The 16,255-nt window shown below is 39.9% G+C and overlaps 1 protein-coding gene across 1 annotated transcript in view; it reads right to left on the bottom strand.

Annotated features, from left to right (window-relative positions):
- The window catches only part of ABLIM3 (actin binding LIM protein family member 3), a 96,861-nt gene that overhangs the window by 27,835 nt on the left and 52,771 nt on the right, over nt 1-16,255 (bottom strand). The window contains exons 8-13 of the mRNA XM_018553040.1: nt 15,840-15,898; nt 13,397-13,468; nt 7,748-7,903; nt 4,693-4,822; nt 3,113-3,211; nt 1,475-1,525 (exon numbers count right to left, since the gene is read on the bottom strand). Of these exons, the coding sequence (XP_018408542.1) occupies nt 1,475-1,525; nt 3,113-3,211; nt 4,693-4,822; nt 7,748-7,903; nt 13,397-13,468; nt 15,840-15,898 (567 nt within the window). The remainder of the gene's footprint in view (nt 1-1,474; nt 1,526-3,112; nt 3,212-4,692; nt 4,823-7,747; nt 7,904-13,396; nt 13,469-15,839; nt 15,899-16,255) is intronic.

Here is a 16,255-nt window from a genome sequence, read left to right as displayed (position 1 = left end):
TTGCTAGCAGTCACTATAGGAAAGGCATCTATCACATATTTTTTATATAAATGAAATTACCTGTTTGAACAGAAAGTCCAGAAATCCCCTATCTGTCCATGACCCCTTAGTAACAAAGAGAGAGTCTGCCATCACACAAGTCCTGTGTCTTGTTACAACAGATTAATTGGAATAAAGAATTCAATTGCAGCATCACCTGCTGGTCAATGGCATTATTGCAGCATAACCTTAAAGCCTAACAGGACGTTCCAATTTTATTACTGTGATGCAGGCAGGCTGCATATATTTGTTAACATATATTTGTTATCTTTCTATTTACTGCAATAAAAGGTTAAAACACCATCTGCTAGCAGCACACTGGATAGTCAGACCTCTGCTCAACACAGAGCGCAGTGGTCTTGGTCACCAGCAGTCCAACACCCGCCTCACCCTGCATGCTGCTCCAATCAACAGAATTGCTCAGGGTGCACGAGCGCTGTGCAGCGGAACATTTTGTGTTGGACAGCGGTCCGGCTGTCCAGTGTGCTGTATGCAGAAGGTGTTTTCACCCTTTTCTGCAGCATATAAAAATGTATCATTAAAAAAAATGCCTATATTTATTAATACATCACAGTATTAAAATCAGAATGTTCAGTTGGGCAAAGGGAAAGGATAATGTATTTGTATGAGCATTAGGCTTTAGTTATTATTGCAGTGTTTACTTTATATTTACTCTTTCTGTGACTTTTCTAAATGCCTTCTCTTCTACATTTTATTTATTGCAACTATTGTTTATTAGTAAATACAAGGATTCTTGAAGGCAACTCATTTCAAAAGGGACTTTTAAAAAAAATTATTTTTGAGACGTGTAAAAGAGATCAGCTTGATGCAAATCACGTTATCCATGTGTGATAATATTTGAAAAAAAACTCTTTATGTATAGTTTGCAATTTTTTTATGTACTCAATCGAAAATTACATTATTAGGCACTGCTTTATGATTTGCAGTAAAACAGTATGCTGTGCTTTCCTTCATTTGTGCAATAGAAATATATCAGTCAACTGACTTAATGAAACCAAAGCACTCCTTGTGTGGCTAATATCTTATATCTCAACAGTTGTTAAGCAAGGATGATAACTGAAGTTGAGTCAATTACACAGTTCCCTCTAGTGGTTAATCTACAAATCTATAAATTTCTATGACTGCACTGTATTTCGCAAAGCATTTCAAGCAACAGCAGCAAAGAGGTCCACTGTTGCCTCCTAGGAGGTTGTATGAGGTGGGCTGCATCCTCTTTGTTACTGGGTAATTTAAAATTCCCTTTAGAGAGACATTTAGCCTAATAAAGCTAAAGCATGCAACCCATATTTAACATGCAGTTTCTACAGAGCAGAAGGCAAGCATTAAACATGAACCAGGCATACGACACCAGTCACTAATCACTGTAGTTGACACAACACAGCATGGCGCAGCATGCTACAGGATTGAACAGTACCATGCCGTTTATAGATGGGCGGTTTTCGATAAATGTTACTCTCTGCAGCGGCTGTGAGGATAAAGGAAGAGGAAAGGGAAAACGAGAGAGGAAAAAGACAGGAGGAAAAGTGAAGGAGGGAGTGTTCAGAGAGGAGAGGAAGTACACGAGACAACGATCACACAAGACAGAGTTATGATGTGAGAAGAGTGACAAGCAGAGGTGAGTGACAAGAAAACAGAAATAAAGTGAGATGAAGTTGTGAACAATGAACCAAATGAGTCAAAAAATATTATATAAATTGGTCATACAGCTTGGGGACAAGTTAGAGAGTTATGCATACTGTGAACCATTTAGTGTGCCACAGTGAGGTTACCAGTGCTAAGTATCTGTGGGAATTGGCACTGTGTGGTATGTTGGAAAACACATGCCAAATCTGCACTGATTTAATTTTTACAACAGCTAGTTCATACATATGAGTGCAATACAAATGTCTGATACTATATAGGCAATGGTATACTGGCTATCTCAGAAGTGGTACAACCTAGCCTATTAATTCTTAAATGTGGTCCTCATTAGCCACCCTTACCAAAGGGACATGTTTTCCAGACTTTCAAGTAGCAGTACAGGTATGATAATTAGTTACAATGTAAAATGATCATTACTTCAACGATAATTGTGAAAGGCAATCTGAACAACACGAACTGTTGGTGGACTTCAAGAACTGGATCTGAGGAACAGTGGGCTAGACATTACATTTCCTAGTTTCATGTGCTACAGGCATATGAGGCCTTCATCTCTGAAATCTCTGGCACTAAAACAAAGACCCTATAGGCCTCTACAGTGAAAAATGCAACAATGAGCAGTAATCCATAGCAAAATAGCCAACCGTTATCTTTTAAACTGATCAAATCTGACTTTTAATGTGTACCTGTTCCCAGGATAAAAACGTTATAGGCATAGGGTAAATTATAATAATTACCTGTTGTGTCGTTTTAATTAGCAAACCACTGCTAGTAACCCCTCCAGAGGACCTACAGTGAAATCCATGGAGTCTCAACCATACACAAAGTTGAAACTGAGAACAGCAGCCACAGTTGTCCCCATGTCCTTGCCTCTGTGGTAGGGTTATCCTACTGGCTGCCAGAATATGCATCCCACGTTACACCTTCAGAATTGGCAAGATGGTGGTGCTAGTGGGAAGGTTTGAATGCTGTTGTGGTAAGTAACCTGTGGTGCTCTGTGACTGAAAATGTACAAATGGCAAACATTTATTACAAGTGCTGTAAGGGGTAACATTGAGTACAGGTAGGCTTTAAAGGCATGCAATGTGAAGTGACAAAAATCAAGGTATCAGAACTCATCTCTGGTAGACCACAAATAACCTGCCTCTGATTGGTTCCTATGTGTTATTGCTCATTTATAGTTATTGTTGCACTTTGCACTGCTTAGTGACCATGCTACTACTGTGTGCCATTACATTTAAGAGGAAGGACTTGAGAGGAAGGGCCACCCATGTAAGAAACCTGTTGCTGCTTTTAATGAGGACCAGGCAACAGGGTCCCTCCATATAAATACATGGAGAGGATACTCCCTAAATAGTTGAAAAAAAGGCAATTTTCAATTATTACTTTCCAAAGGGCCTACTTGCTTTCCTACCTGGAATATGGAAGTGCCGAGGAGCTTGGTAAAGGGTTGGTGTGGAGCAACGAACATCTACCTGGCTATAATAAGGGGAGTTACGGCCACTCTCTGTGCCTGGAAGAAGGTTGATGGATATGAATTGAAAAAGAAATGAAATGGAGAATTGGAAAATTGCAAAAGAATAATAAAAAAGAGATGAAATGAAGCAAAGAGGAAAGAATTCATAGCAAGAAGAGAAAAAAAAAAAAAGAAGAAAAGCAAAGACAGTGAGGAGCAGAGATGCAGAGGGACATTACAGTCAAGATGGGACGGCTCTGTTGGTGCCATCTTGAAGTTATGAATGAGGAAGTCGGCATTTACCATATTTAATGGCAAATATGTAATAGTAAAAAAAAAAAAAAGTAAATAAACAGTTTAACCTTTGCATTATTACCTCTAGTATAAGAGAAAGGCTTTCTGTCCTAGTCAAATGTATTAGTGGTAGGAAACATTTTTGATCTTTAGTATACCTCAACAATAGCTTTCTTTAACTGTAAATGGGTAATTTGTTTTGTTCAGCCTAACAAAGATTTGACTGTTTCTTTTGATTAACTTTGTATGAAAAAGAAACCAATGAGAAATAATTGTTAACTTTGTTTATGATGTGCAAAAAAACAAGGATAGGCTGTCAGATTTGTACATTATGACTAGCTACTTAATCATTTACATGTATTTTAGTAAATCTTATTGGAAGAACCATTATACTATCCTGCTTGGGTTTAGGGTTAATTCTTCTTTATAAGGAAGTGCAAGCTTCAATACAACTACTGCTTAGCTGAACTCACAATATCATAAGAGATTGTTTTTTGGATCATTTTTGAGTATGAATGACCATTTAATATGATAGGAAGATCATATTAGAAAACTAGAGTCAGATTTATTTCTAATAGTTATCTGACTCTGTATGTGTGGAAAAAAAACAAAGTGAAAATTGTAAAATATTTCAGATTGGAAATATTTGTCAATGACAGTGATGGATTGTTGGCTGACATGCACACACTTTGGCAATCAGGGATCATGTATCTTGCCTTCTATTTGTGTGACTGGTAATGGAAATGGAGAACTGTGTCTCATCACTATATGTCCGTTTAAAAGGAAAACTTTAATACGTTCGGTAAATAGTGAACAATTTACATTGAGTTTCTTTAGTTCTAATTTGGGGACAGAGTAAAGGCACTTTAAATGCCGGCCTATTAACCAAAAATGGTGATGTAAGGGCCAAGCTATGTTAAATTGTGGCTTCTTTGAGGCCGGATTCACACTGTTGTGTTGCGGTAACGTTGCTCATTACCACATGTGTTATGCACCGGAAAGATGTAAATGTACTCTGTATCTTTCTGATCACATACGGCTTGTTTACACTATGTCTAACATGCGCAGTGGTGCGCATTCAAAATGAATACTCTATGCATTACCGCGACTCACCACACTAGAAAGGTGTGAATGGGCCCTAGTCATCCAGTTACCTATTGGCTTGATGTTCTAAGTAGAGCTGCTATGAATAACAAAATCAAATCTCCTTCCCTAAAGTGTACAATCAGGAGGGAACAACATACCCGACATGTAGTAATGCTGTGGGGAGCGAGGCATGGTGAGGGAAACATCTCGATGACTATAAAGAGGAGAATCAATATATCCTGGGCTGGATGACCTTCTCTGTCGCAGATCCATTCCTTCATAGATATCCTTTGAGTAGCAGGAAATGAGACAAAATTAGAACCCGCCAGGCATTAAGAGAACTAATTTCTGAAAACAGCATTGATAAATTAAAAAGAAAAAAATCCCCTCAAACACAAAAAATAGTTTTAGTGTCCAGTCATATTTGTCTCTGTGACCCATCTCTTTTGATCTGCCGTGTAAAGCTTATTCAAAGCTGTGGAGTTTTCAAAGTGCTGTTTCAGTACTTTTTTTATATGAAGCCCTATAAGGGAGCATAGACAAGGACAGAAATTTAAAATGTAACTCCAGACCGAAAACGTTTTTTTCGGTTTTGGATACAGTTGAGAAGGGTAAGAACATCTGTCAGGTTTTATTGATTGTTATGGATATTTTCCTTGTTGAAGTTTTTACAAAGACAAGCAGTCAGGGAAAATTTCCAACAGTGGCACAGCCAGCAATAAAAAACTGACATTGTTTTGAGATTTCCTTTACTCTTCTAAAATGGGTGTTCTTACTGCAGTTTGTGTCCTTGTTGAAAAATTTCTGACTTTTTATGCTGTCATGTTGTCACCAGGACAGGACCTTAGGTAATACCTCCTCAACGGGGACCAAAGACAGCAGATAAACTGGCAGGGGATCTAACTCTTACCATCTCTATGCAAAACTGAACCAAAAATAGGTTTGGATGGAGACACACTTAAAACGTACATTACTTAGCGTTACTTAGGCATTACTAGTGACTTAGGCGTTGTGAACAAAACCTAAGTCAATAGACAATCCTACAGGAGCACATAAACCAGCTCTGTGGCAGCAGATACCCATTTTACCCCAGGAAAATCTAGTCATTATGTAAGCAAATTCCAGCCATTTTAATTCTAATGCAGGCTTGGCATTGAAAGGAAAGATCTAACTCCGCAAAGCTCCACTTTTAATATACGAACATCAGGAGTTTAGTAGCCCTAAAGTTAACCAAAGTCTATGGTAGCTTTATGTTTCAGAAGAACATTGAAACACCACAAGCACTGTCATGAAGACTAGACCAATAAAAATGATGCTACAGCTTATTAATTCATTATATTGATATACAACCCCAGTTCCAAAAAAGTTGGGACACCGTGTAAAATCTTAATAAAAACAGAATGCAATGATCTGCAAATCTCAAAAAAACATATTTTATTCACAATAGAAAAGTGAAAACATATCATATGTTTACACTGAAAAAATGTACCATTTTAAGAAAAAAATAAGGTAGTTCTGAAATTGATGGCAGGAACACATCTCCAAAAAGTTGGGACAGGGCCCTGTTTACCACGGTGTAGCATCCCCTCTTCTTTTAACACCATTCTGTCAACATCTGGCAACTGAGGAGACCAGTTGCTGAAGTTTTGGGAGAAGAATGTTGTCCCATTCTTGCCTGATATAGGATCTAACTGCTTGACAGTCATGGGTCTTCTTTGTCATATTGTCAATATTTGTCATATTTTCAATTGGTGAAAGGTCTGGACTGCAGGCAGGCCAGTTTAGCACCCAGACTCATCTATTATAAAGCCATGCTGTTGTCATAGATGCAGTATGCAGTTTAGGATTGTCCTGCTGAAATATGCAAGGCCTTCCCTGAAAAAAACATTGTCTGGATGGGAGCATATGTTGCTCCAAAACGTGGATATATCTTTCAGCATTGATGGTGCCTTTCCAGATGTGCAAGCTGCCCATTCCATACCCATTAATGCACCCCCATACCATCAGAGATGCAGGCTTTTGAACTGGGCACTGATAACAAGCCGGAAGTTTGCTCTATTTTTTTAGTCCAGAGGACATGGCGCCCATGGTTGCCAAAAGAATGTCAAATTCCGATTCGTCTGACCATGAAACAGTTTTCCACTTTGTAACAGATCGTTTTAAATGAGCTTTGGCCCAGAGATGGTGGCAGCGTTTATGGATCATGTTCACACATGGCTTCTTTGCATGATAGAGCTTTAACTTGCATTTTTGGATGGCACAACGAACTGTGTTCACAGACAGTGATTTTTGGAAGTATTCCTGAGCCAATGCAGTGATGTCCATCACAGAATCATGCCTGTTTTTAATGCATTGCTGTCTAAGGGTCCGAAGATTACAGGCATCCAATATTGCGTTTCAGCCTTGTCCCTTGAGCACTGGGATTTCTCCAGATTCTCTGAATCTTTATTTGATATTATGTACTGTAGATGATGATATATTTAAAGTCTTTTACGTTGAGGAACATTATTCTGAAATTTCCAACAATTTCTAGATACAGATTGGTGAACTTCTGCCCGTCTTTACTTGTGAGACACTCTGCCTCTCTAAGATGCTCTTTTTATACCTAATCACGTTATTGACCTGTTTCCAATTAACCTAATTAGTTGCAAAATGTGCTTCCAGCTCTTCCTTGTTAGTACCACTTACGTTGTCAGCTTTTTGTTCCCCTATCCCAACTTTTGTGAGCCGTGTTGGTGCCGTCAATTTCAAAATGACCTTAATCTTTCCTTAAAATTGTACATCTCCTCAGTTTAAACATTGAATATGTTTTCTATCTTTTATTGTGAATAAAATATAGGTTTATGAGATTTGCAAATCATTGCATTCTGCAGAATTTACACAACTTTCTTGGAATGGAGGTTCTAATAATGTATCTGTCTTCACATTAGTTTTCACGATCCAGAAACGAATACAAACACAACAGAAAACACTGAATAGCAAGTTGTACATAGTTCTACTCAGTTGTTGGTGAGGTACAACTTTGAGCATGTTTGATGTCATGTCATTGCTGGCTGGCATTACATGCTGGGAATTGTAGGCCAACAACAACTGGACATAGACCATCCACTTATTCGCTGTGATAGATCTATCTAGTCAATGACAAAGGAAAAAGGCATGGCAGGAATTAGGCTGGCTGCAAACAGCCTCACTGTTCTAATATTGGTTCTGTACCTCCCCATAGCTGTATCTTTCCAGCATCTCATCCGACGTGTATCTGCTATAAGGCTCGTAAGAAATGAGGTCAGGGCGCTGCACTGCGTAGATTGCTTTAATCTTAGGTAGAGCAGCTAAATCCTTGTAATTTAGAATCTCATTGTTTACTTTAGCCTGAGAGAGAAAGGAGGAAAAGAAGGGAAAAAGAAGAGGTGACAAGAGCCCATATTTCAAGAGAGAGTCCTTCTCACAGGAGCGCCCCAAGAGGAGGAACACTGCTCACTAAATATGGCTGAAAGGGTTAACAATATACAATATATATATATGATTCAGGGAAGCATGCAGGAGAAAATGTGATTGTGATTGGATTAGATCTAACATCACTAACATCACAATATGGCCAGTACACGTTTCTTTAGCCACTGGAACCAAACATTTGTCTAGAATCAAATTTCTCATAGGTCACTATATATATATATATATATATATATATATATATATATATATATATATATATATATATATATTTTTTATATATGTTTTTTATATATATATATGTGTGTATGGCCATTGAAACCTTGCCACATAAAAATATGTGTAATTATAGAAAACAATCCTACACTTGCATAACCACATGTTAATATTAACTTACCCTATATACTTTTACTTCAAAAAGGGTCATTGCTTCCAAGACTAATTCATCAGTTTCAAGTATACTTTGGTGGGATGGCTTGTGACCACCCACTGGCATATTAAAGACAATCTGTTTGGATACATATCATAGGCTGGCCCTTGCAACTTATCTTTAACCCCTTCGTGACGGGAGACGTACAGTGTACGTCCTGTCACTTTGTGCCTATATGACTGGCCACGTACACTGTACGTGACGAGTTATATCAGGCTTTGTAATGCCGGCATTTGCTGATTCTCAGCATTTAACAGTCATTCATTAATGTCTCAGTATTGAGGCATTAATTAATGAAATAATTAAGCTTTTTGTAAAAGCTTCTTCCTTTCATTAATGAAAGAATGAAGCCGTTACATGCAAATAGAGGACCGCAATTTGCGATCCCGTATTTGACAGCTCAAAATAGCAGAGAGGCAGCAGTGACTCACCTCACCTCTCTGCTATTTGTTTTGACAGCTCGAGAGCCCGATGTTTGGATACATTTCACCAAAGAGATACAATGTATATCTTTTGAGTGAAATGTATCAGTTCTGATCGTCTAGGCACGATCAAAGAGCTTTTAGTGAGATCTGAATCTGACTAAAGTCAGGATCAGTCTCTAAGGTTATTATTAGCTGTTCCTAAGTTTGGATCAGCCTAATAGCCAAAAATAAAATAAAAAAGTTAATTTATCAAGCTGTCATAGTGATTGCTTGATATAAACTGACAAGAAAAAAAAAAGTTTTTTTTTTTTATTTTTATTTTTTTTACAAAGTGTAAAAAAATTAAAATAAAGTGTAAAACAAAATTAGGAAAATATAAATTATATATAAATATATTTTTTATACTATAATTAATATAAAAAAATTCTAAAAAAAAAAAATAATAATCAAAACTTGTGAAAAAAGTGTTTTCTTCTAGTTTTTTTCCTCATTTTTTTTATTTTATTCAAACTAAGTGAGGGGTTAGGTACACATATGTGATATAATTATATAGCCCTATCTGTCCTCTAAAAAACTATATATAATATGTGTGGGTACATTTAGTAAGAAAGTATATTACTGCTGTGGAAGAATCACACAGCAAAAATGTAAAAAATGTGTCAGTCATTTATGAACAGAACCTGAAAACTAGCTCAGTCATGAAGGGGTTAAAGGTGCAAGGTCTGAGGCCCTCATCCTTGCTTTACTACTTAGGGAATCAATGGAACCAGTATGCAGTGATAGTGATCATGGAACCAGTACGCAGGTTGGAAGTTCTGAGTTTCCTGACTGCTATGGTAAAGCAAGGTTAAAGTGTATCTATACCCAAAATGAAAAATGTAATATATTGCAAATTAAGTGGTCTGTATTAGTTTTCTTTTTCAGACCTTTTTCCTTTATTTTCACCTGCTGATACTGAAAATAACACGGTTCCTATCCTAGGGTGACAAAGCTCACTATGGATGGAGCCATGGTTGTCACCCAGACTGCTCCGCGGATTTGGGATACAAAAACCTCTTCCTCTCTTTATCTACATTACATTGCATTTGTAGTTTACGGAAAATAGCTGGGACCGCAGGTAACACTGTTTGTGCTTTCAGTTTAGTTTACAGTAAATTACAAGGACACTTCATTTTTTTGAAGATCAACTTGTATTTTCTGTACTTGATGGAACTGTTCTAAGCCAGAAAAAAACATTAAAGGATAATTCCACCTTCAGTTTCATGTTACACCTGTATTGTGGGGCGCTTCTTCCCCTAGGCTCCTGTATATTGTATAATTCTGCATAGCTGTATCTGGATCTGCCTGCACAGCTGGATCATTTATTTCAGATCCATTCACAAGACTGTAAATACTAAAACTACAAATCCCGCCTGCCACTGCGGCAGATAACTCGTAGCTCTCATTGGAGTACAAGTGCAGTGACGAACGTGTGTAATCTATTGATAACTTCCTCCATAACTGAAGGTCTGCACCTTTGTATGGATCTGGGGCTGGAGGAACAGTCTGCCGGAACCCGTGCATTGCACCCACGATCCACTGATCGCAGTACCAATGCTTTGCAGGCAACAATAAAAAAATAATACATTCACATTTTTTTCTTTTTGAAATATTGGTGCATTTAATTATTTTTTTTTTGCAAAAAGTAGTAAATTAAGCTAATATGTTTCTGGATTCTGACAGCTAATCTTTACAGTACCCAGGGGGAGGATCTCCAAAAATATCAAAATCCATCCTCCCAATTCAGGCAAACTTCATTTACCCATGCTTGCTGGCTGATGGAACAGGAAAGGAATGCTGTACTGAATTATACTGCAAGCTGTTACGGCTGCCCTCCATCTGAAAATGATAGTAGCCTGGCTGGACTAACTTAAAGTGAACCTGTGTGTGAAGACAGCATCAGGAGAAGATGTGCCCAGGTGCCAGTATGCAGAACAAGGGTCATTGGCGGCAAGCAAGCTAGTCCACCTTGAGCAGACTAATGCTTATGTGCATGGAGCGCGGATGGATGCACGTACAGGTGCACAGGTGCGCACACCTGATTCCAGTCTTGGTGCCATTGCTGACCCCTGCCTTTTAGACTTCTCTCTTCTCTGCCTTCCTGTTATTGACCTCAGCTAGTTTCTGACCACAGCTCATCTCTGCTGACCTTCTGGTGTGACCTTGGCTTTTTCACGACTATAGCTAATGTTTGCTGACCTTCTGGTGTGCCCTCGGCTAGTTTCTGACCACAGCTCATCTTTGGTGACCTCACCTTGGCCTGCTTCCTGACCGTGACTCTGCCTGCTAACCTTTCTGCTGTCTGTCTACTTGGCTGTGTTCTGTCCAAAGAGCCAATTAATCAAAATCTCCAATTATGCCACATCCGGTGACTTGCCAGTAGGAAATTTAAATGAGTTAGCTCTAATGAGTGTGCGCCACCCATGGCATTTTCAGAATCCTCATCGAGTTCTCCAATGCTCTTCACTGCGCCTGTGCGGCTGCACAAGCCTCATCGAGTTCTTCAATTCCACTTACTGTGCCTGCGCACCTACACAATAGCATTATCAAGTTCTCCAATTCCTCTCAGTGCGTCTGTTAGTATTAATATTACCTATTAGCCAATCAATGAAAAGCAAAGGCGGCCAATCAGAGAGCATGTTCTGATAACAGATTTTAGCTAACTCCTCCTGGTTTAGTGTTGTGCCATCGGGTGGGAGCGCAGGTGCAGTAATGCTTATTGGAGAACTTGATAGTGTTATTGGGTGGCCACGCAGGTGCACTGAGGGGAATTGGAGAACTTGATAACGCTATCGTGTGGGCGTGAAGGCGCAGTAAGGGGAATTGGAGAACTCGCTGAGGCTTGTGGAGCCGCAGAGGCGCAGTGCAGAGCATTGGAGAACTCGATGATGACTATGAAAATGACGCGGGTGGCGCATGCGCACTAGAGCCAACTCATCCAAATCTCTTACTGCCAAGTCTCAACATAATTGGAGATTTCAATGAATTTACTTTTTTGGCAAAACACCTGCTGATCTCCACCTATCCTGACCACACTTTCAGCCTGCTGAGTGTTCATGTGCCCTGTCCAGGTGCCTTCTGGTCTGCCTCTTCCTGAGGCATTCCTATCAGTCTACTCGGGCATCTCTCTGTCAAAGCCTGCTGTCAGAAGTGAGTTTTCATGGACTAGACTCCTGGCACTCGTGCCACTCTGTGCCCTCTCACTCCCTGTGCTCCACTTTAGGGGTGTTTGGACCAGAGGTGTAAGGGAAGCCCTCTTGTCATCTCAGCCTACAATCAGGTATGTGATACTGTACCTTTCCCATCCAGCACAAAGAAACAGGTCCACCTCAATGGTGGCCCCTCTAGCAGCCTATACTTATCTTCTTTTACTCCCTGCTGCTCTGGATATGGGGAAGCATGTGACCCAAGCCCCATTCTTTCACAGCGCTGATGCAGTTGGATTGCTGATCTCCGAGCTTATTCCAGGTTATGTGGCTCAGAAGGCATTGAAGTTATTGGAGCAGAATGACAGCCAACTGGAATTGGGGGACAGCAATAGCAATATTCTGTCTGTATAGGTTTCCTTTAATTGTACATATTCTGGCAACACTGGGCACATTTACAGCTGCCCACTACAATATAGTTTATAAAACAGTAAGCCTGCAACTGGGTTTTCAGCAATTAATAAAGGGAACTTGTAGTCACATGATGTGTGTGTAATGTAATTCAAACTTTAAAGGAGAACTATGGGGTCAGTGTTTTTCCCCATAGTTCTCCAAAGGGTAACGGGAGGACACAAACTAGCGTCCTCCCGTTACCCTAAGCTCAGTATACCGCGAGCTACAGCTCGCGGTATACTGAGACGCCGCAGCCGGGACGGATCACGACTCTTTTGACGGGATCCGCCCTGCTGCGTGAGTGACAGCTGGCTCTGCCTATCTAGAGGCAGAGCCAGCTGTACCCGCCCCCTCCCCTGTCCGTTCCGCCAGTCAGCGCTGGCAGATCGGAGCGGTGAGAGGGGAATGCAGCCCCTCCCCCTGTCACGGCAGAGAGCCGTGACAGGATCGAGAGGTGAGGGAATCCGGTATGTGTTCCCTCACCTCCCGTTCTACTGAGCCGACCTGTGACAGTCTCATTGTCACAGGTCGGCTTAGAACTATGAGGTGAGTGGAAATCACTCATGCCATAGTTCTCCTTTAATTAAAAAAAACAAACCAAACAAGTTACTAACGACTTAATACAAATCTGTACTGTGTACTTTTTTAGGTATCTGTGCAATATTCCAATCAATCATCCACATTGTCACACCCTGTCATACATATAACATGAAAGGTAGAGGTTACAATCTTAAGAATCAAAACATAGCAACATAGCTTCTAAGCAGGTCAAATAAAGATGAATATGCAAATAAAAGCCAATATGCAGGAAAAACAAGAAATATTAAGTCTGCCAAGCAAAAATTATTTATATGATGATATTTTCTCATAAATAGAACAAGGAAATTTGATGTATACAGTTTGATCACAAGGCACTTACACAAATGACCCGGTTAGGAGACCCAATGCTGGATCCCGGAGGGGAGATTGATGTCTCAGAAGCTCTTCTGTACTGTGAACACATAAATAAACACAAACATAACCCATGAATACTCTAACAATTGTTTTTGGTTTTGCACGGCAGGGTGACAGCAGCCCCATCTGTAAGAGGCAGTCCGCATGTAACTGTACATGGTACAATTTCATGCGGTTTGGAATGGATGACTATCACTGGATGCATCTATTCTGCTTCCAGCGACAATCATCTATCCCAAACCACATGTCATTGTACCATGTACAGATACAGTAATTTACTTTAATGTGCACAGTGGCCGCATCTGATTGGGGACCCCTGGCATACCTGCCATAGGTTCTTGCTGCACGAATGCTGGATCGCCCTGTGTGATTGGGGCCCAAGTCTTAGTAATCACTTTCAAGGCTGAGGTGGAGCTTACAAATACTAGCGTTAAGTAGGTTTTGTATTATATAATTATATTACAGTATACATACACATTGTATATTACAGTAGTGTTTTGTACACTCTTGCTTTCTTATTTTAAACTATAGTAAGAAAACATTGGATAGTAATACATAATTAATACATTAATAGCATACATGGATTAAGTGATATCAGGTTATGATCAGTGCTGTAAAGACCAAGTTCAGAAATAGGGGAATTTCCTCTCAGGACAGGAAGTAATAGGACATCTCTTTAACATGGATACAGACAAAAAAAAATTTTTTTTAGTAAAGTGGGGAAGGGTTAGAACTTTGCATGGTGTTTGTATTTCTCTCTGTGGCTTTCTGTTTCCCCCATTTCTTGTCCTGGTGCCACAGGGAAAGGAACCAAGGTATATTTCCTCAATAGTGGCACAGACAGATATAAAAACTTGAAGGAACTTTTAACTCCTAAATCTTCAAAATGTGGCTGAATTTATATTTTAAATTATTAGATGCAAAAGGACAAAGAAAAAGAAAACTACTACGGTGGCCCCATATATTTTCAATTTCTGCTTGGTCAAAATTCTGATTCACATGAGCTGTGTTTTTACAATCAATAGTATCTCCAGTATTTTCTCTGCATCTCCCCTGTGCACTGGAACAAAATGAATTCATTACATCCATTCTGAATTAAACAGCAGAGTATTATGTAATTAGTAATAGCTGTACTGAACAAGTGACAATGAGGCTCCATCACTCGTATTGCATCATCCTGTGTACATCTCATTTCTGCAGTTCTTGGATATGAATATCAGGTTCCATGTGGATTTCCTTCCCCTCTCTGACTCTGCTGAAATGGAAGAAGTACTAGAAGTCCAGGGCACTATTCTGCAGTGCTAGCTACTGCGTATGGGCCAAGTTTGAGTAATTTTCTAAAATGCAGGGCCCAGAGTTAAAATACAACTGCAGTGTTATAAAAGATGGTAAAATGACTCTTGGTCTGTTATGTAAATTTCAGCCAGAACCTAGATTGTCACACTTTGGCCTACCCTTTCCTTCCCCGTATGTCCCCAATGACCATTCATCTTTTATGCTTTTTAAGGGGTCGATAGGCAGGATCATCTTCACCAGGGATAGGCAACCTCATTGGCTTTCTAACCAATCAGGAAGCCAGGCAGCACGTAATGACCCACCTCCCAGCTTCCTGATTGGTTAGGAAGCCAGGCTGCCTAGCAACAAGTGAAGCCGGCTTCCTAGCCAATCAGGAAGTCGGGAAGTGGGTCATGACATAACGCCTGGCTTCCTGATTGGCTAGGAAGCTGGCTTCACTTGTTGCTAGGCAGCCCAGCTTCCTGACCAATCCTCATCACTCCTCATGACTTGACCCCCGACTTCCTGATTGGGCAGGAAGCCAGGCCTCCTCAGCAAGTGAAGTCGGTGTTCTTTCGCTAGAACACCGGCTTCACAGGCAATCAGGAAGCCGAGCGACAGGTCATGATCGGCCGCCCGACTTCCTCATAAATCGGGCACACTGCACCCATATCGGTGCATCCCTACCTGCAACCCTGGCCCGGTGGTTGTGAGGGTCTTTTTGGTAGGATCTAAACATCATTTTTGCATTTACCGAACAGATACGACAACACACTTTTAATGGTATTTTTAACAGATCAAAAGGGAGCAAATAAGAGAAGTTCGTTGTTAGTTTTTTTATATACTTTAAGTATGACTTGCAATGTTCTCATTGCAAATTCATACAATTATGACCTTATTTCAAAACTTAAAACAGGTTCTCTTTTCTAATTACCACGGAGCAGGCCTTCTGTTTTTTTGTGCCCTTAGTGAATGTAACTCACATGTAAATGACTAAATCAGCTGCTCTGCTTTTCTGGAAGACTACGATGTTTAAAAAAAAATTGAATTAATTTTGAAAAAAATTATAAAATTTGTCAAATATTCAAGCAGACCAATGGCAATGTAACGGAGCTGCTATACAGTCCACACACCTTTAGCTTCTTCTCTGCCCGAGCTGCTTGCTTGCAGATTGGATGCCACACTTCAGAGCCTGGAGAAAACAGGAATTTCTGATTAACAGTAATAATGGCAGGTAATTAGAAGAACTCTGTTAAAAGGTACGACCGCGAAAACAGAAAGTAATGACAGCAAAGGAGACCAAGTGGAACCTAGAAGCTGATATAATAAAAATCAGAATTAGAGAGCGCTTTGTGTGCGCCCCTCATTTTGCCCTATGAAAACACATTTCCATAGATCACTGGCAGTTAATGGGATATTCGGTACACACAGCAGTATTTGAAGGTCAACTTCAGCATGATGACGGCTCTCTTGGGAATCCTAGATAATAGCTCTGTCTGAATTCTTTGTGCTACTGGCACACAAGGCGTGATGGGGATTTACATCTCCA

The sequence above is a fragment of the Nanorana parkeri genome, unplaced genomic scaffold (genome assembly GCF_000935625.1).
Source record: "Nanorana parkeri isolate BGI_ZX_2015 unplaced genomic scaffold, ASM93562v1 scaffold107, whole genome shotgun sequence".
NCBI classification, from domain to species: domain Eukaryota; kingdom Metazoa; phylum Chordata; class Amphibia; order Anura; family Dicroglossidae; genus Nanorana; species Nanorana parkeri.
The sequence above is the reverse complement of the archived record's forward strand: the minus strand, read 5'-3'. Positions and strand labels throughout refer to the sequence as shown.